The 27363-nt window shown below is 42.9% G+C and overlaps 1 protein-coding gene across 1 annotated transcript; it reads left to right on the top strand.

Moving 5' to 3' along the window:
* The first annotated feature begins 1736 nt into the window (after nt 1-1736).
* Nucleotides 1737-27363, top strand: LOC126426555 (integumentary mucin C.1-like). The gene is made up of 5 exons (XM_050088456.1): nt 1737-2302; nt 8799-8960; nt 15004-15207; nt 26982-27097; nt 27227-27363. The coding sequence occupies exons 1-5, from the start codon at nt 1737-1739 to the stop codon at nt 27361-27363; spliced, it is 1185 nt and encodes a 394-aa protein (XP_049944413.1).

Genomic DNA, 27363 nt, shown 5'->3' with positions numbered 1-27363 from the left:
GTGTGTGTGTGTGTGTGTGTGTGTGGTCCATGTAACCACCACCAGCCCCGCACTTTTTTATAAATCCAGACTGAGTTTCTTAAAATGTGGCTTGACCTTTTTGAGGAAATAAAGTTACTATTTCCGCTGGACAAAAAAATGGCTCTGAGCACTATGGGACTTAACATCTATGGTCATCAGTCCCCTAGAACTTAGAACTACTTAAACCTAACTAACCTAAGGACATCACACAACACCCAGCCATCACGAGGCAGAGAAAATCCCTGACCCCGCCGGGAATCGAACCCGGGAACCCGAGCGTGGGAAGCGAGAACGCTACCGCACGACCACGAGATCCGGGCATCCGCTGGACAACTACCTTAAATGTTCAGTACTTTCTCTCTTTTTAAATCATTCTTCTTTCTATGGATGAAAATTCAAATGTCTCTTTTGGAGATTCGTGGACAGTTTTGCTCGTTCATTTATATAACACATAAGAGTACAGAGCCAACCTTTTCACATTCATTGCTCCCACACCGAGAAGATGAGCAGGAACATTGTCGGTACCTGGCTTATGTTGATTCTCCACTTCTACAGAACTATTTCGAATTGCTGTTTTAAAATGGATTCTTCAGCGACTGTTACTAATGAAACAACGTAAATCCAATAAGCAAATAGTGATTTCCCATTTTATTCAAATGTCCAGTCTCGGCATCTAATGCGCACAGTCTACACAGTCAGTGTAAGGACGAACTGAGAAATTCTTCAGCGAAAATTAGACCTCGTTGTCCAGAAACTGTATCATCGAGTGGTTATCTACTATTATCAGCACCATCTGCAATGCAGAGGTTCAGTGACTTCTGCTACAAAATGATAGTAAATGTGTTAGTTGAAAACAAATGCTTCAAATGGCTCTGAGCACAATGGGACTTAACATCTGAGGTCATCAGTCCCCTAGAACTGAAAACTACTTAAACATAAAGACATCACACACATCCATGCACGAGGCAGGATTCGAACCTGCGACTGTAGCAGTCGCACGGTTCCGGACTGTAGCGCCTAGAACCGCTCGGCCACCGCGACCGGCTGTTAGTTGAAGGAAAGTGTATTGTCTGTGGCAGGCTCTGTGGTCTTCAGATGTTGTCCTATTGGACTATTTGAGAAGTGTTGAGAATGAGTTGCAGGCTGAGTAGGCCTGCTTCCCATAGGCAATGTTTCCCAGAAGCACCCTCCAGGTTTTAGTAGACCTGTGTGAAACAACTCCAGCAAGGCTACATGCACAATTATTGGTTAAATGACGAATAATATAGATTCCAGCCATAAAATAATGTTGTTTCCTTGAAGGAAAGAAGTGAAGAGAATATCTAGTTGAATAATGTACTGCTCACAGTTCTTCGCAACCTTCTTAACATCTGGGTAGATGTCCACTTCAAACGATTGCTGGTTCAAGTAAAATCGCCCTGTAGAAAAAATTCAGGAAATGAAGTCTCCCCCCCTTCTGGTGCTTGTCGCGCAAATAAAATGTGCTGAAAGAAAACCGTAACTATTTAAAAACGTATTATTAATGATATGCAGGTATTCACCAATGGCATCAGTCTAACACAGCAAAGATGTGACGATACTGCCACTGGCTGGTGAAGGACCACTTTTATGAACTGTCACTCGAGACTGGTCTGCCTGTTAGTTGCAGACGTATCAGTACTCACCTGTAAGCTGAAAGGGCTGCCCGGTGATGCAGTGTTTCAGAATCGTCCGCAATGGAAGTGGTTAAGGACATCACGGAGACGGCGGCCGTGGACCTGGGGGACCTGCTGGACGCCGGGGACTGCGCTGTGGTGACGCTGACGGCGGGCGACACGCGGCTGTTGGCGCACAGGGCCGTCCTGGCGGACAGGAGCCCTGTGTTCGCCGCCATGTTCGCCCACGACACCCTCGAGGCCAGCAGCGGCGCGGTGAGCATCCTGGACGTGGGGGGCCCGGTGCTGAGGCAGCTGGTCTCCTACCTGTACACCCTGCGGGCCCCCCAGCTGCCCGGCGCGGCCCCCCAGCTGCTGGCCGCAGCGGATAAGTACGGGGTGTCGCGGCTGAAGGCGGAGTGCGAGCGGCAGGTGGCCGCTCAGCTGACCGTCGAGACGGCGGCGGCCGCAGCCGTCCTCGCAGTCCGCCACTCCTGCAGTGACCTCAGGCGAGCCGCCATCGAATTTATTAAGGCACGTACCCACGAGGTGATGGCCACTCAGGGGTGGGCAGATGCGATGCGGAAGCAGCCGGAAGACTTGATCGAAGTGAGCCGGTTGCTGTACGATCCACCACTAAAAAGCAGGTAAGTGCGAGACAACCCACTCATTCGTGTCCCTCAGTTCTCGATGTGTGTGTGTGTGTGTGTGTGTGTGTGTGTGTGTGTGTGTGTGTGTGTCTATTTCCATGACTATAATTTTTGCCGTTGAATTTCCTTACATGTGTCACTGCTGTAAGATACACCATCATAGACTGTCATTTCCTGCTAGCTCACGATGCTATCATTGTCCTCTTGTAGCAGGATAGCTGAATCCCTAAGCTGAGTCCACTTCATTAACAGGTATGTTTTCTAGCAAAAATCATCAAACAACCAATTTCTAGACATTTATCTGTCGAACTACACGTGTAGGAAAAGTGGTTCTTTAGGTTTTGGCATCAAGTGTCAGGAGAATAGGATACATTAACTGTGTGAATGCAGCATCACGCAGTCTGCTGTGCACACAAAGCTGTACTGCCCAACCCGGCCTCAAACACAGTGATGTGTGTAGTTTGCAGCCGGCAGCCCTTACGGGTCGCTGTAAGCCTGTTCGTATAGAGCAGCGTTTAAAGTTGTTCAGTGCCTCTCTGGCTGATGACAATGAGACACCTCTGAATAGTGTCACGCTGCATGGAGACGACGACCAAGTACGTCACTTCTGGCCGACACCTCGAGCAAGGAAGCGTACTGCACAACGGTTCGAGGAGGGCGGCAGCATGTTTACAGTTTTCGACAGCTGATGTTGATCTGCGGAATTTTCTTCGTGTAGTAAAGCAGACCATGAGAGTAATCGCTGTTCACACCCACTACTACAGCTTCGTTCTCTGTCACTTTCTTTCTTCATGCAATCCATATGCCAGTAACCTCCCCAACATAATTCTTTGTTCTCTCCAAATCCAGGCAGTACATGGAAGATTTTGAATTTCTCTAAAGGAACATTATATGACAGAATAATGGTTCGCTGTCAGGTCTTGTATGGAAGATGATCAGAAAACCTGTTGAAGTAAGCATCGGTGCTCCAGTGTATGGCTGCTCACATCTCTTGCTGCCTGGGACCACCTCACAGGAACACAAAACAGTCCTCGTGGTGGTTCTGGCTGGTCCCATATGATTGAGTCTTCCCACCTCACTTCCTTCTCCTCTCTATTCAGCCGCTATATGAAGCTCACACAGTACTTGGATACATTCCCTTCTGTGCCATGCTTTACTGTGTCTTTGATGAACCGGTACCCCACGCCTCTCTGCCTGTTTCAGTTGCTCTATGGATTTCTATAGCCACCCAGTGAACACCACAGACTTGCATTCCACTGTGGCACTAGCTATGATATTATCTACCCCATCTATTACTGTTGCTATTCCACCTCTCATAGTCTGAACATGAAACAGTTTCTGAGACCAACATTCCCTTTTTTCTGCACCATCTTACAGTTACATATGTCCATACAAGTCTAGTAGCCATTAACACTGATAAACCGTCATTTATTTTTCAGCTAGATTCTAATACTTAGGTAATATTTTGTGTGGTATTTGACATACTGGTAACCTTGTGTTTGAGATGACGCTACTTGCATTCCCTCAACCAACTGCAATGAACTTATAGCCTGTATTGTAAACCATTCAGTGTGTTTATCTTTTGTTCAATAGACATCAACATGAAAATTCATGTTTGAAACATCGATCATGCTACAGTCATTAGTTACGTTCTTGAAAAAAAAAATTAATACATCGCACCTAAATACATTTTCCCACATTACTCCAAACTCCTTTTTCACACTATGAGAAATGACACAAGGTCTTAAGTTTCAGAAAGTTTTTGTTAACAGTAATCTTTTTACTGACAGTAATCCTTGTGTACATTTTACAAATTCTCTTGATGATTTATATTACATCCTTGTAATTCCTGATCTTCACCTAGTTCACTGCCACATACTGAACACGCTATGGGCGTCAGTTGCAGACAGAGATATGCTGTTCCTTTCTGGGTCTACCACGGTCTTTTACTGTATGATTCCCCTCTTCTCGCCCCACTGCCCCTCAAAAATGATACTTACTCTCACACTCAAATTTTATAGATCACAGATGCCTAGGATTTTAATAAGAATTAAAATAAGATGTATAAAAGTGTTGCATATGAGCAGAATAATTTTTTTACTTCAATAATACAGTCCTTTTGCATTTTTTGGGGAGGATGTCTCATTACCTCATGTTTATCCTCCTCCCCTTGTACTCATTCGAAACGCGCTGTCGACCTTTTCATTATATGTACCTCCCAAAACCCAGTCTTTAACACATACTTTGAAGACTGATGATCGAAGTATCCTGTTAATTAAATTAAGATATCCTTCACAACCAGAAGAGTGCCATGGCTGTCCAGTTGGTTTGTTGCACCACTAGCGAGATATGCTCGTGCCTGAACTAGAAGTTACGCGAGGAAAAGTTCTGTGCTGACTGGGATTCTAAACCCGTACATACTGTCACCGCCGATGACGACACATGAAGAGACGTTCACTGTCAAATAGTTTTTCACCAGTAATTAGAAGTTGAATTTATAAACCTCAAATGATGTGATAAAAACTACTGTTCCTGATTGAGAGTCGAAACCGGCACGAATCGTTATTGTTGACAATGAACGTAGAAATGTAAAAAAATTATTATTGCCTTTCACCGATGATTTGCAGCCCAAATGCAACGACTTCAAGTCACCTGATGAAAATTTTTGCACCCACCCACTATTTAAAACCACACCGGCGCCTTTCTTGGAAACGCTGAAGAATTTGTATTGCTGGGGAAACAACAAAAGGACGGAACTGTATAGTCCGGAAAGGGTGAAAAACAGCGGAAAGGGATACCTGAGTTGAACTCCCTGCTCATCACCAACACTCTCCAACATCTCAAGCTGAAATACGTACGCTGTGACGTTACATGGCGATTGGTCCAGTAGTGGAATGCGTACTTTCGACTTGATTTTGTAATCGCTGAAATGAAATCACATAACAGTCAGCTACACTATTGACATTATGGAATGATGCAGAAATTTCTGCAGGAAGTGTTGGACCCTAGCTGAGCAGCTGTGACTTTGTGCGAGTCTATGGTTACACTAACACTGGATCATACAAAATAAACAAACTCGGCGACAGGTATCAAGCACATTTCCAGAAACTTCTCCGGATAGTGTTGTCGCATTTATTGCTGCAGTAGTGTGTCATTGTGTCAAGACCAGTTAATTATTTTGTACTGCTTAATTTTTGTGCTAGATGTTTATATTTTTACTAAAAGAAGAGATTATTTGGTTTATAAGGATGTCATTCATGTTGTTTGTTGTGGTCTTCAGTCCTGAGACTGGCTTGATGCAGCTCTCCATGCTACTCTATCCTGTGCAAGCTTCTTCATCTGTCAGTACCTATTGCAGCCTACATCCTTCTGAATCTGCTTGGTGTATTCATCTCTTGGTCTCCCTCTACGATTTTTACCCTCCACGCTGCCCTCCAATACTAAATTGGTGATCCCTCGATGTCTCAGAACATCTCCCACCAACCGTTCCCTTCTTCTACTCAAGTTGTGCCACAAGCTCCTTTTCTCTCCAATTCTATTCAACACCTCCTCATTAGTTATGTGATCTACCCATCTAATCTTCAGCATTCTTCTGTAGCACCACATTTCGAAAGCTTCTATTCTCTTCTTGTCCAAACTATTTATCGTCCATGTTTCACTTCCATACATGGCTACACTCCGTACAATTACTTTCAGAAATGACTTCCTGACACTTAAATCTATACTCGATGTTAACAAATTTCTCTTCTTCAGAAACGCTTTCCTTGCCATTGCCAGTCTGCATTTTATATCCTCTCTACTTCGACCATCATCAGTTATTTTGCTACCCAAATAGCAAAACTCCTCTACTACTTTAAGTGTCTCATTTTCTAATCTAATTCCCTCAGCATCACCCGACTTAAATCGACTACGTTCCATTATCCTCGTTTTGCTTTTGTCGGTGTTCATCTCATACCCTCCTTTCAAGACACTGTCCATTCCGTTCAAATGCTCTTCCAAGTCCTTTGCTGTCATTCATAAACAGTCATTCATAGACAGTCATTATTATGTTCAGACACTGGGCCCATTTTTATGCTGGAAGTATCGTTCTTTTACTGCAATTTCAAAAGTAATGTATTTTTACCATGAGGTGGTATTAAGCTACAAAGCAGCTTTGTTTATCCAATACAATAGTTTTTTGAGGAGGTCATTCGTTATTATTCTGTTATTATTCACACCATTGATCTTGGAAAAGACGAGGCATGTCTTCAGTAAATGCAGCACAGGGGATCCCCCTGGATAAATTCCGTGTGGAAAAATTTACCAAAGCCTGTAGTTAAGTGGCAGGAGGCCTAAAAAAAATATCACGCAACTGCATAAGGGAAGTGCATACTTTTTCCTCGTGTTGCATTCGACATTGATGCACATAGCCTGAAAGGTCATAATTAACTGAAACAAGTAGGTTCATGTATAAGGTCATAGAGATTTTGTTTGATGTGTTGTCATACAGGCCGCTATAAGTACATTTATCAGTCATCATTTCTTATTTAAAGTTACAAATCGTTTTTGCGGTGATGTATTGAATGTTTTACATTTGAAGGTTACAAGGATGATTGTTTCAACATTCAAAAACGGTGCATTAAACATTTTGTGAGTGTATGTGGTAAGTGCAGCGAAGAATTCACATCAGAAAACAGTTTTCTCATTTCGAATGGTATTCCTTTGATGTGACAGTTTACCAGTACGGCCGAATCGATTACTGGCAAATGTATTGAAATACGACCGTTTAACGTTCGTGCAATACTTGAATTCAATAGGAAATGTTGAGGAAGAAAAAAAGGATTAACTTAGGGTCAAACGTCACATCGACTGCAAGACCATTAGAGTCAAAGCAGAATCTACAGCTCCCAAATGTGGGGAAGGAAATCTACAGTTCCCTTTCAAAGGAAAGATCTCAGCATTTGCGTTCATGGATTTAAGGAAATAAAGCAGAACGGAAATCAGGATGGTCAGGTGGACATTTCAACCACTGGGCTTTAACTTCATAAAAGGAAATTTTGTGGCCCTGAGAAAAAATGTACGATCAAAGGTTAATGTGTGTCCTCGGAATGTAACATCACGCATCTGGTGTGACGAAAGTGTTCTGTAGTAAGAAATCCTTCCAAGCAGTATGCCCATAGTAATTAGCATCTTTCGTAATCGTGGCTGGCTGCAAAGATTTTCATCGAGTCATTTCAACTGCTAGTACGTGCACATCAAACCAAAAGAGAAAAGTAATTGTGATTTTATCCTCTGCGTATATCTTGTCATCAAAGATGGTTGGTGTTGGTTTCGACTTGACCACATACGAAAGTTTTCAAGGCATCATTTCAGGTTAAAACATGTCACTCCTAGCAACTGTCGAAACAGAATTCGACAACCAACGTCTCCTTGTTTGCAGTAAGCAACGATGCTGCGAGCAGGCTTACATTCCCGCCCCTCACGGAACTTTTCGTCGCGTTATTTCCAGTTCAGAGATGTGCACATGTCGCTACAGGTCAACTGAGCAGATGTTTAACGTGTGTTTGTGGCTAGAAAAAAATGATACGTACTTGATTCAAATCCCAGTAAAGGAACAAAATTATTTGCTTCACCGTTTCAGGTTTTCATCTCGCTAACAACGAAAAATTTGGATATATAACGTGTTATTGTGCCTAGTTAACAATCGTATTAAGTGCTGGGTTCAAATTGACATCCAACCCAAAACTTAGTGAAACTTCAAGATTTCAGCGTTTAGATACGTGAACGCTAGCTTACCTGTGACTGAAACGATATCTAAGACCTTTGGTATTTAGTTAACAGAGACAACGGTTGTTCGATTTGAGTCCTGGATGTCAGTGTGAACAAACGTTTTCGTCACGTAATTTCAAGGTGAAAGTTAGTTTCTAAAATGTCATTTACTGCAGTAAACTTGAGTTTACAGGTGCTAAAGACTGTCATCTAATAATAACACTTTTTCTGGTATTGACATTATTGAGATATTAGTCTGATTGTGGACTGACAGCCTTACAGATCAGTTTTCTCAAGTGGTCTCTTGCAGTAACAATTTTGAACAGTGAAACGCCCATACCAGAAAAGAGAGCAGAGGGACGGCAAGACAGTAACACTAAGTGGGTGAATACAAGTCTGGTGGAGTGGAATTCAGGCCGTTTGGATAATTTGGAGGGTGATAGTACCTGAGCTGACCTGTCCAGTAATTCTGTATGTATCTTAATCCTGCACTTGATTTTGAACTACCTGTTGTATGGTGTTGTCATCAACTGGTGTAGGGAGCCCAGGCGTGCATCTGAATGTCATTAACTCAACAGCAATTAATTTGTATTAACTGGACCGCTATTGCAGCATTCGGCACCTGTCGTCTGCCAGTTGTCAGTGTGTGCACGGCCCCTCAGCAGGGCTGGCTGTAGTGAGCCACCCCCACATCCTCACATGGATACGCCAGCCAGCTCACACTCTGCTCTCTCTGTATGTGCAGCACACCAGCCGTCACCGCCACTACTGCCACTGCCACCACCACCACTGACGCCACCACCACCACCGCCACCACCACCACTGCCAACGCACCCCGCCAGACACCTGCTGCAGCTGCACTTCCCACATCTCCTCCACCTGGAGAAGCCACTGTCTCTCGCATGCGGTGAGTTCCCTCACTATACACACACATGCACGCACTTATTAGCACTACATTGTACAGAAGGTAGAAAAACTGAGAAAGGAAATGTAAAGGATCAGTCTACATACAGTGAGGGTCAGCAAAATGAAATGAAAAGAAAATCATAACATATGGTCAGATGAATAATGGGGCAGTATCCACAGAATGAGGAAGATGTATTATGAGAGAAAGGTCAATTAAAAATGGTTTGGTAGGGAAAGCAGTGATCTGTTGTGAAGATTTCAGTGATACATTCCCATCAGAACCAGTAAACCAATCCAACAATAACTCTGGCATGTAAGGCGACGTCACACACGGAAAATCCAGTCACAGAGAGGGATTATGAGAGCACTTGATGCGTAACACTGTATTTAAAGAGACATAAAGATCTAAAAAACATGGTGTATTGGAATGCTGTAGCAGGGGACGAGTAAAGACAGATTTATTTATGAGACAATTTAGGGTCGTTGGTACAAACAAAAGAGGAGAAAGGATCCTAGACCGCTGGATTAAACTTGTGCAAGTAACAAGAATTACTCTGTTCAAGAGTCAAAACAAAAGCAGTAGTTGGCAGAGGTGGTCTCTTAAGCCTAAGCTCCTCAGGGTTTGGACCAACATGATTGTACCACTTTATTTTGCTATAACAGGTAGCCAAAGTAACAACAGACATGCAAAGCAGAAACTCTGCCAACTGTAGAACATATTTCTGTCTGTCAACACACTTAGAGGGCTGAGATCCCATCATTTATTTCTGAGAAGAGGGGGGTGCAGGGTCGGCCTCTTCACCACAGAGCAGCATTAGTATTCAAAGTCTTCAGTTATTTGTTGGATGTAGTACAATCTTTGTCTTTGTCTACAGTTTTTACTCTGCTCCTTCCACCAGTACCATGGCAGTTATTCCCTGATGTCTTCAGATGTACCCCACTTTGCACAGTTCCTTTCTTATCAATTCACCTGATTCTCAGCATCTTTTTATTGCATCCCAATTTGAATGCTCCAAGTCACTTCTCTTCCTGTATCTCCCATAATCCATTATTCATTTTCATACAATACTGTGCTCCAAATGTACATTTTCAGAAATTCCATCACAAAATTGAGGCCTATCTTTGGCAGCAGTAGCCTTGTTTTGCCTGGAATGATCTGTTTTCCTCTGTTACATTACTTCATATAACAATCTGGCTCTGCCCCTCAGTGTAAATTGGCTTCCCAGGTAGCAGAATCACTTAAATTCATTTACTTTGTAGTCCCTAATGTTTACACTATGTTTGACACTGATCTCATTTCTGTTACTCCCCAATACTTCCGTCTTTCTTTAGTTTAAATCATAATTCTGTGCTCATCCAACTGTTTATTGCATTCAACCACTCGGGTACTTCTTTCTCACTTTCAGTGAACATGGTAATAACACCAGTGAATTTTATCAATTAAGTACCTTCACCCTCAATTTTAATTAAATTCCTGGAAGTTTATTCAATTCTGCGAACGATTCCTTAATGTTAAACTGAACCATTGGCGATACTAACTCGGTCCCTGTTTTGCACCTTTTTAATGACAGTATTTCTTGCTTCAGTTTTTGCTGTTCCATGTTGATTATTGTACATACAGTACTTTATATAATCTGCCTGTATTGTACATCTCACTCGTATTTTTTGAGATTTCACACGTGTCGCACTACTTTACATTGTCAATCTTTTTAAAGGTGGCCTAATGCAATGAAGGCTACGTGATTTTCTTTAAACTTTGCTTCCCTTTTGAAGTGTAAGATTAGATCTGCCTCTCTGGAGCTTTTACCTTTGTTAAATCCAAACTCACTTTCTTGTACATATTAATCTTGTCGGCAATTAGGATTCATAAGCTATTTGGCTCATTGTGCGAAATCGTTCGTATTTGGTGGCCCTTACTCGCATGTGGATTGTGTAGATGATATTTTTCTGGAAATTTGTTGCTATGTCTATAGTCCCATAGATTCTACAGATGAAGTTGAATAGTTGTTTCATTGCAGCCTTCTGCAAGCATCATATAAACTGCAAGGGAATGTGATGTAACCATTCGCTTTGTTTTTGCACAAGTCATCCAGAGCTTTGTTAAACTCTGTGTCTAACGACCAATCCGCTATGTTTTCCAGCTCGACTTTCAGTTTTCCTTCCATCATGTCATTCAATAGTCCCTCCCCTCATGGAGGTGCTCACTGTATTTTTGTCAGCCATCTCTTTCTCAACCCCCCTCCCCCCCTGCACCTTGCAGCGGAATTCTTTTCTAACCTCGTACACCCAAACCTGCAGATGTCAGACACTCAGATCAGTACCAAAAGTTGCAGGTCGATAGCTTATCAACAAAAACTGCGATTTAGTTCGTGCTGTCTGCTGTTTGCCAGCAGAGAGTACATAAACGTTAATTAAAAGTAACACCAGGACTACAGAGCACTTCACAAGTGTAACTGTGAGTAGGTAACGTATGTTGCTTTCATGTGGAAGTTGATAGAGCCTAAGATTCCTGTATCCAAGATCATGGATTCACAACCCAACGACCCTAATTTTTTTACCGTATTATGTGCGAAAGTGCTATATGGGACGACGTGCTTTGTTTTTGGGTCATCAGTCTTCTAACTGGTTTGATGCGATCCATCACTAATTCCTCTCTTGTGCCAACAACCTCTTCATGGCAGAGTAGCACTTGCAACCTATGTCCTCAATTATTCGTTGTATGTATCCCAATCTCTGTCTTTATTTGCAGTCGTTGGCCTCTGTAATTCCCTCTGCTATCATGGAAGTCATTCGCCGATTCCTTAGCAGATGTGCTATCATTCTGCCCCTTCACGTTGTCAGTGTTTTCCATATATTCCTTTCCTCTCCGATTCTACACAGAATGACTTCATTCCTTACCTCGTCAGTCCACATAATTTTCAACATTCGCCAGTAGCACCACAGCTCAAATGCTTAGATTCTCTATTCCAGTTTTCCCACAGTCCATGTGTCACTACCATACAGTCCTGTACTCCATATGTATATTCTTAGAAATTTCTTTCGCTAATTACGGCCTATGTTTTATATCAGTAGAATTCTCTTGGTCAGAGCTAGTCTGCTTTTGATGTCCTCCTCCGTCCATCCGTCTTTGGGTATTTTGCTGCCCAGGTAGCAGAATTCTTTAACTTCATCTACTTCATGACCATCAATCCTGATGCTAATTCAGTTTCACTCAGGATAGGAATGTCAGCAGCATATCATATCCTTGATATCCTTTGATCTTGAATTTTAATTCCACTCCTGATCCTTTCCTTTATTTCATTGCTTCTTCTTTGTACAGATTGAACAGTAGGGTGGAAGACTACATCCCCACCTTACACTCTTTTTAATCCAAGCACTTCGTTCTTGGTCGTTCACTGTTATTATTCCTTCTTGGCTCTTGTACATATTGTATACCACACATCTCTAACTATAGCTTAGCCCTATTTTTCTCAGAATTTCGAACACCTTGCACCACTTTACATTGTCGAACACTTTGTCCAGGTAATCAAATCCTATGAACGTGTCTTGATTTTTCTTTAGTCTTTATTCCATTATCAACCACAATGTCAAAATTGCCTCTCTAGTGCCTCTACCTTTTCTAAAGCCAAACTAATTGTCATCTAGCACATCCTCAATTTTATTTCCATTCTTCTGTATATTATTCTTGTCAGTAACTTGGATGCATGAGCGGCTGAGCTGATTCTGCGGTAATTCTCGCACTTGTCAGCTCTAACAGTCTTTGTATTGGGTTGATGGTATTTTTCCGAAGTCCTAAGACACATACATTCTACACACCGACGTGAATAGTCGTTTTGTTGCCATTTCTCCCAATGATTTTAGAAGTTATGATGGAATTTTATCTATATGTTCTACCTTATTAGATCTTAAGCCTTCCAAAGCTCTCTTATATTCTGATTCTAATACTGGACGTGCTCATGACATGTAAAATGGCAGTTTGGAGTTGTCCGCTTTCGGTTCGTTTCACTGAAAGCAGTAAAGCTGTAGAGTGCTTTAGTAGTTTCACAGAATATACAACCAGAACAGAAAAATAAAGAAACAATTGCATCGCACATGTGGAAATAACAACAATAACAATAATCAATAATACACAACATAACAAGATCAATGATAAGTACACGATGTTCAACTAATGAAGCAAAAGAAGCAGACTGTCAAAAGAACATTGCTACAAATTCCAAAAAGTCTTTGTACATGTCAGGAAAACGTTGTCCCATGTAACAGCTTCATGCCAACACAGTTGTCACTAGTGGTATTTGAACGTTATACCTTCTCATCCACGCGAGATGTAGGATGCATTACTCACTGATACGCTCTTCCCGTGCTCAGCAGCTCGCGTGATACTTTTAACTACCCTTTACACGTCCTGTTTTCGTTCATACTCCATCGAAATAACAGCTTTTGGCACCGATCTGAGAGTCTGACATCTGGAAGGGTGGGTGTTAGTGTTGTCATCCCTGCATTTAATTACACTGAAGGATCTTTAGGCTTTTCTATGTGCTGAATGTGTGCATCCTACGATCAATTTTTATTTATTTATCCTGAAACTTACTGCTGTGATTCTACTTCATCGTCCCTCGAAATTAGAGTTACATTTCTTAGCGGCCTGTAATACTTTATTCCTGGCTTTCACTGACTATTGTAGTACTTCTTCCTTTCATCAATCATTTTATGTATTTTTTCCATTTGCTAAGATTTCTTCAGAGTTGCCTTCCTTGCTCCAACATTTGTCTGTTCAATTTTCGTGTTTCGCGTTGTCAGACACATCAGCTGCTGTTCACCTGAAATTCCAGCTGAGACATTCATTATCGTGTTATCTACAGTCTCACAGAAGTTGAAAAACCCATTCCATTCGCCAGCTCTTTAGTATCCCATTTATCTACACATTGATTGCTCCTAACAGTTCTTTTAGGTTTCAGTCTGTTCACCACCATAACTAACTGACCCTACGTCTGCTCCTGGGTACATCTTACAATTCATCGGATTTTCTGTCTGGTAATGATATAATACATCTGGAACCTTCCAATACTTCCAGGTCTGTCTTATACACCAAGTGTACACCACCACCTTCCTCCTTAACCTTCTTGATAGCCAGAGACGCTGAGGCGCTGAAGCAATCATACAAAAATCACAGAACAGAGAGTGTAGACTTGCAGTAATCCCGCCACACAGAGCAGGGGGTCTCTCACACAGGGAGCAGTGTGGACAGAACCAGCTGCAAACTGATGAGCAAGTCCCACAGAGGACTGTTCAGTAATGACTGCACATGGTAAGCCAAATGTCTTGAAATTTTTTCTGGAGCTGCTGTCCTACAGGTCATACATATTTCAAAAGTGGTTGTTAAATAAGGAAATTTAGAAGTAGCTCAAAGTGTTAATCATGATATTTGTCAAAGTTTGGAAGGGCCACTTGTCCTTAACATTTGACTGTCTGTTACCAATATAACAGCTATAAAGACAGACAGACGTACAAATGCCTCTACCTGAAGCACATACTTTGGTCTGTACTGATCTCAGATGCCACACATCATGGATTGGTACCCAACCAGTCCTAGGACGTTTATTATGTATAGTAAAACGACAATATCTAAAAGGGTGCACATGAAATGCGAGGCAGTTAAGTTATTTGGGTCATGTACAAAGAGGCACAATCCAGTTCAGATCATTCGGGTACTTTTGAGAACGATAGTACCAGAGCTGGCCTGTACAGTGGCTCTGTAATTAAGTTTCGTGTAAGTGTCAGGCACTGTATGTACATTTTCTTCATGCTTGATTTTGAGCCATCTGTTGTGTGGTATGGTGAGCAAGTGCTGTGGGGAACTCAGGTGGTGCAAATGAACGTGATTACCACACTGGTAATTCATTTGTATTTACTGGACCACTACTCCTGTTGTCGGTGTGTGTTCCGCGTGTGTGTTGAGTGTGTGTGTACGCTGCAGTGAGCCGTCCCCAGGACACCACGAGGACATGCCTGCTCACACTGTGCCTCTCTCTCTGTATGTGCAGCCCACCAGCCGCTACACGGCTGAGGCCCACCACCACCACCACCACCGCCGTCGCCACTGCCGCCACCACCTCCACCACCACCAACACCAACACCGCCACAGCTGCCACCACCACCACTGCCGGCACAACCCGCCAGACTCCTACTGCTGCTGCTGCACCGCCCACGACTCCTGCGCCTGATCACGCCACTGTCTCTCACTTGCGGTGAGTTCCCTCAACACACACACACACATTCACACACACACATATACACACACACACACACACACACATGACTATTATATTGTAGGTAAGATATAAATACCAAAACGCGAAATGTAAATGCTCAGTATGGATTTAATGAGGCTCAGCAAAGTGAACTGGGAATGAAATCAGAACAATACAGTCAGATGAATAACGGGGATGTATCCACAGGTTTAGGAGGTTGTATCATGAGAGAGAGGTTAATTAAGAATAGGTTGGTAGGGAAAATAGTGAGTTATTGTCAACAGTTCAGTGATTTATTCTCATGCAACGAATGTCAGCGATAATTCAGGAACATACGCCAACGTCACACACAGAAAATCTAGTGGCAGGGAGCGACTGTGACTGCACTGAATGTGTATCTCTCTATGTCAAAAGAGATAAACGTCCAGTACTCTTGGCATATTGGAATGGTCTAGCAGCGGTCAGATAAAGACATGTTTGTGAGACCATCTGGGGCGGTTGGCAGGAATGAGAGAGGACTAAAAACCCAATAATTTGCCATAAAATTTCCGCTAATAACAACAAATATGCTCGTCAAGCACCGAAGAGAAGCAAATGTCGGCAGAGCTTCAGCTTCTCACGGTGTGGACCTCTTTGGTCGCCCCACCGCAGTATGGTGCAACAGCCAGTCCCAGAAACAGCATATATGCAAAGCAGACACTCTGCCTGCGGTTGACGATGTTTCTGTCTGTCTGACCAAAGAGTTTAGAGTGCTGTGACCGCCCAGAATCCACAATCACTTGTGTCATGCATTCCTATCTCTGTCTTGCGCTAAAGTTTTTACCCTCTACAGCTACCTCTAGTACCATTGCAGTTGACCTCTGATGACTTCACATGCAACCTGTTACGCTGACCCTTGTACATGTCACGGTTTTCCACATATCGCTATCCTCAGCTATTCTGGAGGGACGTTTCAGGGTTCCTCTGTTATGAGTTCACCTAATTTCGACATCCTCCTATAGCTCCGCATTTAGGTTGTTCCTTCTTTTTTTTCCCGTAATCCACCATTCATTTTCATACAGTACTGAGTTACAAACGTGCATTCAGGTGTTTCTTCCCCAATTAAGGCCTATCTTTTGTACCGGTAGCCTTGTTTTGTGAGGAATGTCCTGTTTTCGTGTGCTAGATAACTTTTTATAAGCTCGTTTTGTCCCTCAGTGTAAATTGGCTTCGCAGGTAGCAGAATCCCTGCAATTCGTTTACTTCGTGGTCCTTAATTCTGATGTAAACTCTGCCATCAATGTTGTTTCTGCCACTTCCCAATACTTTCCTCTTTCTTCTGTTCATTAATCCTATTTCAGTGCTCATTCGACTGTTTATTACGTTCACCAACTCCAGTGATTCTTTCTCACTTTCAGTGAACACAGAAATATCGCCAGGAAAACTTATCAATGAAATGCTTTTTACCCTTAGTTTTAATAAAATCCTAGACGTTTCTTCAGTACCACCAGCGATTCCTTCGTGTGCAGTCTGAAAATTTGTGGAGACTACTTGCATCCCTGTCTTTTACCATCTTTAATGAGAGCACCAATCCTTCCTGATTACTGTATGTATTATGTTTTATCTGCTGTTCCCTGTGTCTTATACCTATTTTTTTAAAGTTTCGCTCATTTCCACTGTTACACGTTGTCAAACATCATTTAGAGATATACAAATCCAATAAAGATCTCGATTTTTCTTATACATTCCTTCCACTATCAGATCGAAGGTCTGATCGGTCTCTGTGGATCCTTTACTCCAAATTTAGCGTCCTCGAACATATCCTCAGTTGTCTTCCATTCTTCTGCATGTTATAATTATTCTTGTTAGTAATTTGTACTCATGACCTGTTTAGCTCTCTGTGAGAAAGCTGTCGCAATATCGACCCTTGCTCGCCTCTGTAGTGTCTGGGTGGTGTGTTTCTCGCAGTGTGTTGTTATGACTCCTGTTTCATGGATTCTACAGACAGATTTGAATTGTCATTTGAATAAGCCAGCCGGAGTGGCCATGCGGTTCTAGGCGCTACAGTCTGGAACCTAGTGACCGCTACGGTCGCCGGTTCGAGTCCTGCCTCGGGGATGGATGTGTGTGACGTCCTTAAGTTAGTTAGGTTTAATTAGTTCCAAGTTCTAGGCGACTGATGACCTCAGAAATTAAGTCGCATAGTTCTCAGAGCCATTTGAACCATTTGAGCCATTTGAATTTCAACTTCCCTAACAATCATGTAAGTTCTGAAGGAATGTTAACTAACCATTCCACCTTCTTTGTATGCAAGTTTTTCAGAGCTTTGTGAAATTATGAGTTTAATTGCCAGTCCCCACGTTCCCCAATTCTGCTTCCATCTCTTCTCCTGCCACGTCATCTGATAGTCCTTCCCAGACATAGAGGTCTTTAACGTACTGTGTTCTTATGTCTGCCCTCTCCTGCGTGTTTAACACAAGGATTCGTTTCGAACTCTTTGTGTAGTCATACTTGCATTTAATTTCACTTTAGATTGTTGCCACTTATCTACGTGCTGAATGCATCCCTCCTATGATCCTTTCCTTTTCGATTTGTTCTAGTTCTTCCTGCAGTCATCATACTTCTACATCCCTCAAATTTCCGACTGATTTCATTTCACCACTGTGAACTCTGACTTGGTTCCTGGAGTGCCAGGGACTCGTCCTGACAGATCCACTTCATATTTTCCTATCATTTTCATCAAACATTCTGAATAGTTGTTAAATAAGGGATAGTATAGATTAGAAGATTTATGTTTACGAGTCCAGAAAGCTCGTTCAAGCTTAAACTACAACCACTTTAACTTATTACATCGCAAATTATCCAACTTGGCCATGACAGGGTCAAGGAGAGAGCTATATGAGAGCGGTTGTCTGATAGCTCGGGGGTGAAGCGTTAACCCACCAAAGGTATGACTGTGGTAGATGTAGGCTGAAGTCTCGCTGGAAAGATTTTTTTATTTCTTCTGTGGCAGAGTTACCCTCAGGTAGATCCACAAGCAGTTAAAAAGTCCTTAGAAAACTTCTCCCGCGTAAGCTTTTTTCCTGTCTTGATTCAGTGCACTGTAGGTCTAAAAGTGAAAAACTTAAGGATTTGAAAACGTAGTTGCTGCTGTTTCGTCTTGTACAGAGATAATTTTTATTCTTTTATGCAGAAAAAAGTGTAGAGATTTAGTTGGGGCACTGAATAACTTGTTAACTTGATTTCGTTATGTATCTGCACACACTGCTAGTTTTCCATACATACTTTCGTGGTAGTTCTCCAACGCATCTTCATTATGACTGCGGGCTGCACTTAATCACAGCCTGTTTTTACGCAGGAAGGGCACAATATCTCGCCAACTCATGATGATTTATGGGCGTTTGTGTTATGGAAACTTTGTTTTATTGTAGAATGTTTTTCTTGTAAGGTTAACATGGTAAGCTGCAATTCATTTGTGTTAGTACGGCGTATGCGTCATTGTTTTTTTTTTTTTTTTTTTTTTTTTTTGTTGTTGGTTGATTGAACACGACAGCTAAACGTAAGGAATATCATTCGATATGTAGTCTCCCATATTATCTAACGCTTTCGAACTTGCATAGTATTGATTCGATTATTTCATTTTCTTAACACCTTTTTGAATGCGTTTTCTTTGGTCGTTGATAAGATTTTCTTGTACTGTTTGCTTTTCTGGTTGGAAGCAGTGTGTTATTCGCGACTTATGAAAAATCTTTGTGGGTGTTCATCTTTTCTAATCGGTGTTACGCTGTCTTTTGGTGATGCCAATGAACGTATCTGTAAGGAAAAGCGCTTTAAGCGAATAATATTAAAAATAAAGTTATTGAGTCATAATGTAAATAGTGTCAGGTGGTGCTAAAAAAGCGAATCACTACTCGTGGATGAGCTTCTTCTCTACAGCACATGTAAGACATAGATACAATAAGAAATAGATACAATAGCTACTGAAGAGTACAACTATCTGAATAATTACCTCTGCTCTCTATTTAAGACGTTAGATTTGCAGTCGGTGAGTCTGGATATTATTCGTAACAGTGCTTTGGATCAAAATATGTTAGAGAAATGCAAATGAAACTCTGGCAAAACTTAATGCATTGCGGCCCCTGGTCAGTACTGCAGCAGACAGTGTCTTCGCGTCTTCACGAGGCAAAATCACCAGTGATCATAGCATCAGCTGAGCCAACGTATTCTCCGTCTCGCTAATCTAACCCAGAATTGGCAACGTCACAGCATTCATTTGGCAACCACGTGATCATTGATTTACTTCTTGGTGTGGTTGAGATTTGGTCAATTCAGTTGATATTTTGTTGTCACTTCCGATAAATAACATGACTGATTCTCACTTCAGGTTGAACATAGAGGTGTCAAATTGGTTCCTTGATTCCAGAAAGACCTTTCCACACAGAACATGTAACTAATCTCATATTTTAACGATACTGAGCCTCTCTATTGACAAAATATACCGCAGTGGGAACGCACTAGTAGTGGCTGCGACTCGCCAGCAAAATGGTGCTCGGTTGCCCTGTGCGGGGAGCGCTGCATTAGCCATAGGTTCCAGTCGCGCTAACACCCCAGTACTGCACTAGCCGTAGGTTCTAATCACGCTAGGAGCCCAGCACTGTCTTAGCCGTAGGTTCTAGTCGCGCTGTCAGCCCAGTACTGCATTAGCCATAGGTTCTAGTTGCGCTAGGAGCCCAGTACTGGATTAGCCGTAGGTTCTAGTCACGCTAGGAGCCAAGTAGCCATTCTGTCTCCTTCCTACACCTTTTCTTACAGGGTTACAGGCTTCCAGATCGAAAACCATCGAGCACGTCGTACCGCCACCACCTTAAGCCTCATCACAATTTCAGTTTACTACCCAGTTGATCCAAAGGTCAATAATTCAAGAAATTGTGAATGTGTACCCTTTTAGAAATTATGTTTTCCTCCTTATACCACACACATCTCAATTTTTTTGAATACACAGTTCCATTGATTACGTGTGGCAGTGAGTAATTCCTTAGCTGTATTTCTTTCTCCATTTATGGCGCTTGTTCTTGCCCACAGAGTAAAAATGGTAAGGCATGAAGTAACTGGCTCATATCAAACTAGTGTGTGTAAAGAGACATCAATGATCCAAACTGTCTGTGAATATGCATGGCACGTGTTCCCAGGCTTCAGCTGGCTGTAATGCAGCTCGATTTCGAGAAGACTTTCTACAGAGTGAGCCACCAGTGCCTTCTGAAAACAATGGATTTTCCCCAGTGTTTTGCTGACATCACAGGTAAAATTTCGAAGAACTGCCCTTCGAAAATCATGATCAATGGTCAGCTAACCAGGCAACTTGCGTTCACGGGTTCGGTGTGACAACATGGTCCTGTGTGGACGGCCTCATTCGCCACTGCCACTGAGCCCCTGCTAGCCGCTCTGCAGAAACAGCTACGAGGGCCGCGCACACACACACACACACACACACACACACACACACACACACGGCCAGAACATCGTGTGTAGGGGACACGCAGGTGACATGGGTCTCGTGGTCACCGACGAAAGCGACTATGAGAAGACATTGCAGGTACAAAACAAAGTAAACAACTACTACAGTGCGTGTCATTTACGACGGCGGCCGAGTTTAGGTTCGTTCTTCACATCTGACGTCACAAAACACAGTCAGCCAATGAACAGAGAACGACGTTCCCAGAGCTCGACTGCAGTGCAGAGCACGGACGAGTGTCTTCAGTTTTAGAAACGTTCAGTCATTAATAAAGTAATTGAACAGAAGCAATGCCTTGATAGAAGACTTTATTTCATAGCAAGTTTGGAAAAAGCATTCTTTCTACCAATTGCTTTATACTCTATTAATTAATTAAACCAAACAAGCAGTAAGCCTCCTAATTCAGGCGATAGCAAGGAAAGGTGTTTGTATCATTCTCACGAACCGCTTTTTCGCAATAAAGAACAGCGGTAATTGTTTATTTCCTATTGTACTTCGACAAAACGTAATTCATAGTCATACCAACAGTGTGTGGCGATATTTTGCATGTTATTATAGAGTCCTCCAGTAGTTCTGTTCAAAGATAGGCTGTGTTAGCATAATGGTTAAGATGTTTAGCTGCTAAGCAAAAGGTTCTGAGTTAAAACCTTCTTCGATGCTTATATTTTCTTTATTTAAAAACAATATCTAAGTGTGTTACTTCATGAATTTTATTCGTTTGAATGTAATTTTTTGAAATTTCTAGTGCTTTGTCTCTTCATTATAATCATAATAAGTTTTCGGGTATTCTAATTCTGTCTCCAATATTTCTTTTCACAGCAATTAAAAACAATGAAAAGGCACACATACAGCATTCATGTTATCTGTTTTGTTTGTATACCTTCTCTTCCACAGTCACTTTTTTACTATTCATATTGAGATATATTCTTTTGCGAGAGTATAAAAAGTATTATTTAGAGCAGAATTTCGGCTCGTACGTTCCCGAGCTACTTGATTGTCTGACGCAATTCTTTGCTTCGCTGCTTTGGCAACATCATCATATACAATGTTTTCATCGACTGATCTATGTTTTGGCAAGTATTTGCTGTCCCTTGTGACAATAACAAATTGTTTGCACATTGCGCCTCACAATATTTTAGTTTCTATGTTTCATTACGCCCACAATTCAGTTTTGTGTACTTCGCCAATTTTGTTTTAATCAGAACTTTTTAGAAAAAAGCGAAATGAGTCTGGTATAAATAAAACTTTTATTACAGTCGCAAAAGACGGAATATTTCTCAATATTACATACGGCACCTATCTGGTGCTTAAATTAAATGAGATATTGTTATACAGTAAATTTTATATGAAATTTATGTATATTGTCCACATTTCATTCTCAACATTGTGGCAACTAAAATCGACCATACGGAAAGTATACGCTATGGACTTTTACCTCTGCAAACTCTTCAAAATTTCGTGCAATGGTTTACTCCATTTAACGCTGCACAATAACTGCGTTGAACTTCGAAACAAAATTAAGTCATTTATGGGGGGAAGGTATCAGTCAAGAAGATGTGTAAAAATCAGATTTTTGGGCCCAATAGTTTTTGTGAAATCTAATGATAAGTGTGTCAAAGCAGTGGGAACACCATGTGTCAGCACAGGCGGGCAATGCTGTGATGACAAAATGGCGCACAGCGCGGAATGCGGGGAGTACGTCTCTGTAGCAGCGAAAGGCTTAATGCAACCGTGGTGGCTTTACTTCATGAAGTTCGCGCTCCCCCCTAAACGTAAGTTTGTAAACTATACTATACTGGGCGGGCATGCGCGAACCGCCAAGACTTGAACTATAGACACTCTGCAGAAACAGCTACGAGGGCTGCACACATGCAGACACACACATATCGACAGAATATCGTGTGTAGGGCATACACAGGTGATCTGGGTCTCGTGATCAGCGGCGAGAGCGAGTCGCAGAAGGCATTTCAGGTCACCAGCAAATACGAACTTGCATCAGCTGCGAAGCCGAGCAACATAAGATGCGTGATCTTATGTTGCTTTTCGTCCTGCCTCAATGCAGGGTGTCGATATGCGAAACACGCGAGACCTCAGTCCAAGTTCTGGCTCTGGACTACAGGTCTAACGTAAATCGTACTGCAGCTGCAAACTCTAAGAAAGTGCTTGCCAGCGAGCCAGCTGGAGTCAAAGAACATAGCGGGAGAAGACTTGACGACACCCAAAGGCCACACTTTGCAGATATGTACATGATCTGTAAAGTGAACTGCGTAGCACAATTTTAACCCATACCACGTGAAACAGCAGCAAGATTTCTGTCACCTTTGAGTGATTTTCTAACTCGTGGTAATATTTTTAAGATAAAGTTTGATACGTTGACCATCTCAGGCGGAAACGGGGGGGGGGATTAAATCTCACCGACTTTGGGAGAAAGTGAGAAACTATATTCGTGTGTTCCACACACGACATGCGGAAGAAGACACAGACGATCCTCACGGCGCACTTACCAGACGAAATTACTCCCACTGTCTGGGATCTACCCACAGATGTACGGCACGTCGCCAATGGCTTTTATCATTTTGAACAATTTTGATTCCAACTCAGTTATACTCAAACCAGAGTTGACCGTCGAATATGGTAAAAGTCAAGAGCATGTACGTGGAATTAATGAGAAGCAAAAGCGGAAATGTGACTGTACAAAAGTAGCCGCACTACGGCTGGAGGGCCATCTGGACAAACGTCGGCACCCCTCACCTACCAACGAGTGTGAAAACTACTCGGTAGAGGGCAGTAAACAGGAAAGTAGCAACCAAAGCGAAACTTGAGGCAGTCCACCTGGGTGGTCGGCAGCACGTGAGAGAATTACCACTTGATAGCGGGCGAGGTTCGTACGCGCTCAAGTGAAGGACATCTGGTGAGTTATCAGACAATTGTTAGCCACAATAACACGAACTCTACTCCCAATACCTTGCCTTCCAATTTTTTTGAATCGTAGCGACGTGCCGCGTGAATAAAGGAATGCTGTAAACTGGCTAAGAGGACAGACAACGCACCACCTGCCAGCAGAGGGAAGCGAGACGGGCGGGCGCTGGGTGGGTCGCGGCACGCACGCCGGGCACAAGCGGACCACGGGGCGGCGCGTGCGTCGCTCAGGCGGGAAACTGCGAGAGGAACCTCGTAACATGTTTCAGTGCATACAGTTACGTGGAGCAGTGTGCAAAGTGAATAGAAGAAGGCGTGAACGCAAGAACATCATAATGTATCGTCCTTAAGCTCTTTTGTGTTAAACGGTGTTTCTTACTGCCTTATTTATTTTTAAGGAAACAGAAATCTAATTTGAAATACATAGGTCAGAAGCACTCTATTTTGTGAAAGGAATCTCGGAGGAAAAGCTGGTCCTCACGACAGAACACATGCTACTTTTTAGTACACTTTATTTCACTTCGTTCCGTATGTCAAAAATCCTTTTAGCCAGAAGCGACTGCACTGATTTCTGCTGTTCTGCGTTACACTCATCGCCACCCGCTGTATCAGGAATCGCAGCACGGAGCTTCCAGCGCGTGCAGTACTCAGGGATGGCACAAGACCAACTTGCCAAACGAACCTCGGGAACCGAGGCATTGGCCGAGTTACAAGATGTTGAGAAATAAATCGGAAAGCAAACCATCGTGAACACAGAAGTTGGAAGGCGTCGCTCTTAGCTGAGTTAGTTTGTGTGCAGACATGGTCTCTCAGATGAAGTGTTAAAAATAAAAAAAAAATAGAAATAAAAAAAAATAAAAAAATAATGCGCGAAAATAGCGCAGCGACTCTGACAGGTATGGGGGGAGGCGTCGTGGCCAGACCTCGGAATGGTTAAAAAATTAAATGAAAGAAAAGGGGTTAAGGGCGGAGTTTCTGGTCTGCATGTAGTCGATTCGAGTACCGCAACTCGCATGAATTTTAATTCGTGGTAATAGTTGCTAGTTAAGAAAAAGTTGAAATGATTCTTGATACGAATGCTGAAGGTCTGGGTTCGTTTCTCACATCCGGCAATCATTTTTAACAAGCATAAGCAGCATCTCTCTCACCTCTGGTAGCCTGGAGGAGAGTCGCTACAGGTTGGGTCCTGATAGAGGCGGAAGTCACGCCGGGTCGAAGCTCTGTCACCAGTCACCTTTCTTAAGCGATATTTTTTTAAATCATTGAGCCAATTGCTGTACAAGGCCACAGCGCACTTGACTCTTACTGTATTCGAGCCTGAGACGTGGAAAATATTGACGATGGACTGGAATTCGAACTCAGATCTCCCTTTTCGCCACGTTTGATCACTTTCAGATGATGCATTTCCAGTGCTTCATTGTCTCTGGTTGTCTGCAAAGTCGTAAAGACGTTCACAAAAGACACATCCCTGGGTTCGAATCCTGGCATGTCACTTTAAGTTGCAGCATGAGCTCAGCAAAATATATGTGAGAAATTATTCTGATTTTACTGATTCTCTGGGCTTTGTTAACAATAATGGTGGTACTGGTTTCGAGTCCCAAGTCAGACGGGCAGCTTTTCGTACTGTCGTGTCAGTTTCAAACATGCCACTCCTAGCTACTGGTGAAACAGAATAGTACAGTCAACGTATCTTTGTATGTAGTCAACAAGGATGTGTCTAGGGTTCCATTCCTAGTCGGCAGAAAATTTTCATCAATGTATTTAAAATTATGACATGTCCACATTTCGCTGCTCAACGTCTACGCGTGACTAGAAGTCAGTGTGGATAGGTGTTGGTTTCGAATGCCCATTACACAAAACACCTTCGTCTCCTGGTTTCAGTTTGTCATCTCATTGCTTGTTAAAAATGACGGTTTCTAACGTTTGATTGCGCTTAGTTAAACATCCGATTAAGTGCTGCGTTCGAATCTCCGCGAAACACAAAACTTTATGGCAGATCATTTCGAGTTTCAAGTTGCACACTCTTTGTTACTTGTGACTGTAACCGTACTTGAGATATTTCTTCTTTACTTGCTGGATTGCATTCCCGGATAGTAGCGCAGTAAGAAAACTTTCGTCGTGTCATTTAAAGGAGGATGCTGCTTTCTGAGGTTTCATTTATTACAATAAGTTTGAATATGCAAGCATAATGGCGGTGTAATGTCCAATAACACTTTTACTGGTATTTGCATTACCAAAGTGTCAGTTTGCATGTAAACCGATAACCACACAGAGCAATTTTCTCTTGTGCCCCCTTGCAGTGAACATTTTGTACAGGCAAAGACTGTACCGAAAACAGAGCAGAGGAACAATGTTACGAGGACTGATTACAAATCAGGCGAAACACAATTCAAATCGTTCCATAAAGTTTCTGGCGTGCAGCCGCATAAATTCAGCCTCTTCTCCTAATATTTCGGCCGAACACCGTCCAGCCATCTCCAGAGTGAGCCGAGGTGAGTGACGCTGCCGCACTTGGTCCGTCCTTTTAAACCCGAGGACCGAACCACTGAATTTATGCGGCTGCACGGCAGAAACTTTATGGAACAGTCCTTACGCCGCAAGAACATTAAGATGGACGACAACTGAGATCGTTCAGATGATTTTGAGCATGATAGCACATGTTAAATACATGTGCGTATGCTATGAGGCCATAAAATGTCACACACACACACACACACACACACACACACACACACACACACACACACACAGTTTTTTTATGGGGGTGGTGTTGCCGATTTGGTGTTTGCTATCTCTCACATGTTTTGAATAAATTGTTGTCTGTGTGTCAGAAAGTTTCAGTGTTTGGTAAGGCTGAATGAAGAAAACTGCTGGTAACTGCAGTGAAATTATTTTGCCTGCGTTCCAGGAAAGTGTCTGTTTGAAAACCAGGAGATGGGATTCTTCTTGTGTGTGACATGTGGCAGTGAAGCTGCAGACAGAGACCAGTATTAGCTGCAAGAAGCGTGTTCTGTAGTGGAGGTGAGCGACTGGTTAGGTGTTGCGTGCCGAGAGCGAAGGAAGTGACTTGCAGGAATGAGTGTGACAAAACGTGGTAATGAAATTCTTTCAGAGGTTGTATAATGCTATTTGTAATGGACGATGAATGAAGATTTTCTTATGAGGGGGGTAGAACAGATGTACTGCAATTTAATACATCCACACAATTGCGCACTGTTTTGTACTGTGGGAGGGGGAATACGGTAGGTTTGTTTCAGGACAGATTTGTATTCGCAACAGTTGTTTCCTCGTGTGGCTGTTTTCCCCATTCTGTGTGTTGTGTGTTTGTAGCAGAGAGTGGCAGTTTGTGTGTTTTGTGCAGGAGCCTCTCTGCTAAGGAGAGGGGCAGGAGGCTGGTCCAGGCGGCTGAGGTGGGGTCAGTGGGGCAGCTGAGGGCGCTGATCGCCGCAGGGGCCGACGTGGGGGCGAGGGGCGAAGGTGGGTGGACCGCCCTGCACTGGGCAGCGAGCAGGGGAGACGTCGAGGCGGCGAGGCTGCTGGTGGGGGCGGGGGCGGCGGTGGACGCCAGGGATGACTTTGGGTGGACGCCGCTGCATCACGCGGCAGCCCATGGCCACGCAGAAGTGGCGGCTGCGCTGCTCGTCGCGGGGGCCGACAGGGGGGCCACAACTCGTGGTGGGCGGACAGCGCTGGACTTCGTCGGGTGGTGCAACCACAGGCGGCTGGTGGAGATGCTGTCATGA

The sequence above is a fragment of the Schistocerca serialis genome, chromosome 11 (genome assembly GCF_023864345.2).
Source record: "Schistocerca serialis cubense isolate TAMUIC-IGC-003099 chromosome 11, iqSchSeri2.2, whole genome shotgun sequence".
NCBI classification, from domain to species: domain Eukaryota; kingdom Metazoa; phylum Arthropoda; class Insecta; order Orthoptera; family Acrididae; genus Schistocerca; species Schistocerca serialis.
The sequence above is the reverse complement of the archived record's forward strand: the minus strand, read 5'-3'. Positions and strand labels throughout refer to the sequence as shown.

What these genes read in the sequence shown, in the direction of transcription:
- LOC126426555 (XM_050088456.1), top strand. Translation starts at nt 1,737, where the DNA reads ATGGAAGTGGTTAAGGACATCACGGAGACGGCGGCCGTGGACCTGGGG. An exon ending in GCCACTGTCTCTCGCATGCG is followed by an intron (nt 8,961 to 15,003) that starts GTGAGTTCCCTC and finishes CTGTATGTGCAG; the next exon opens with CCCACCAGCCGCTACACGGC. An exon ending in GCCACTGTCTCTCACTTGCG is followed by an intron (nt 15,208 to 26,981) that starts GTGAGTTCCCTC and finishes TGTTTTGTGCAG; the next exon opens with GAGCCTCTCTGCTAAGGAGA.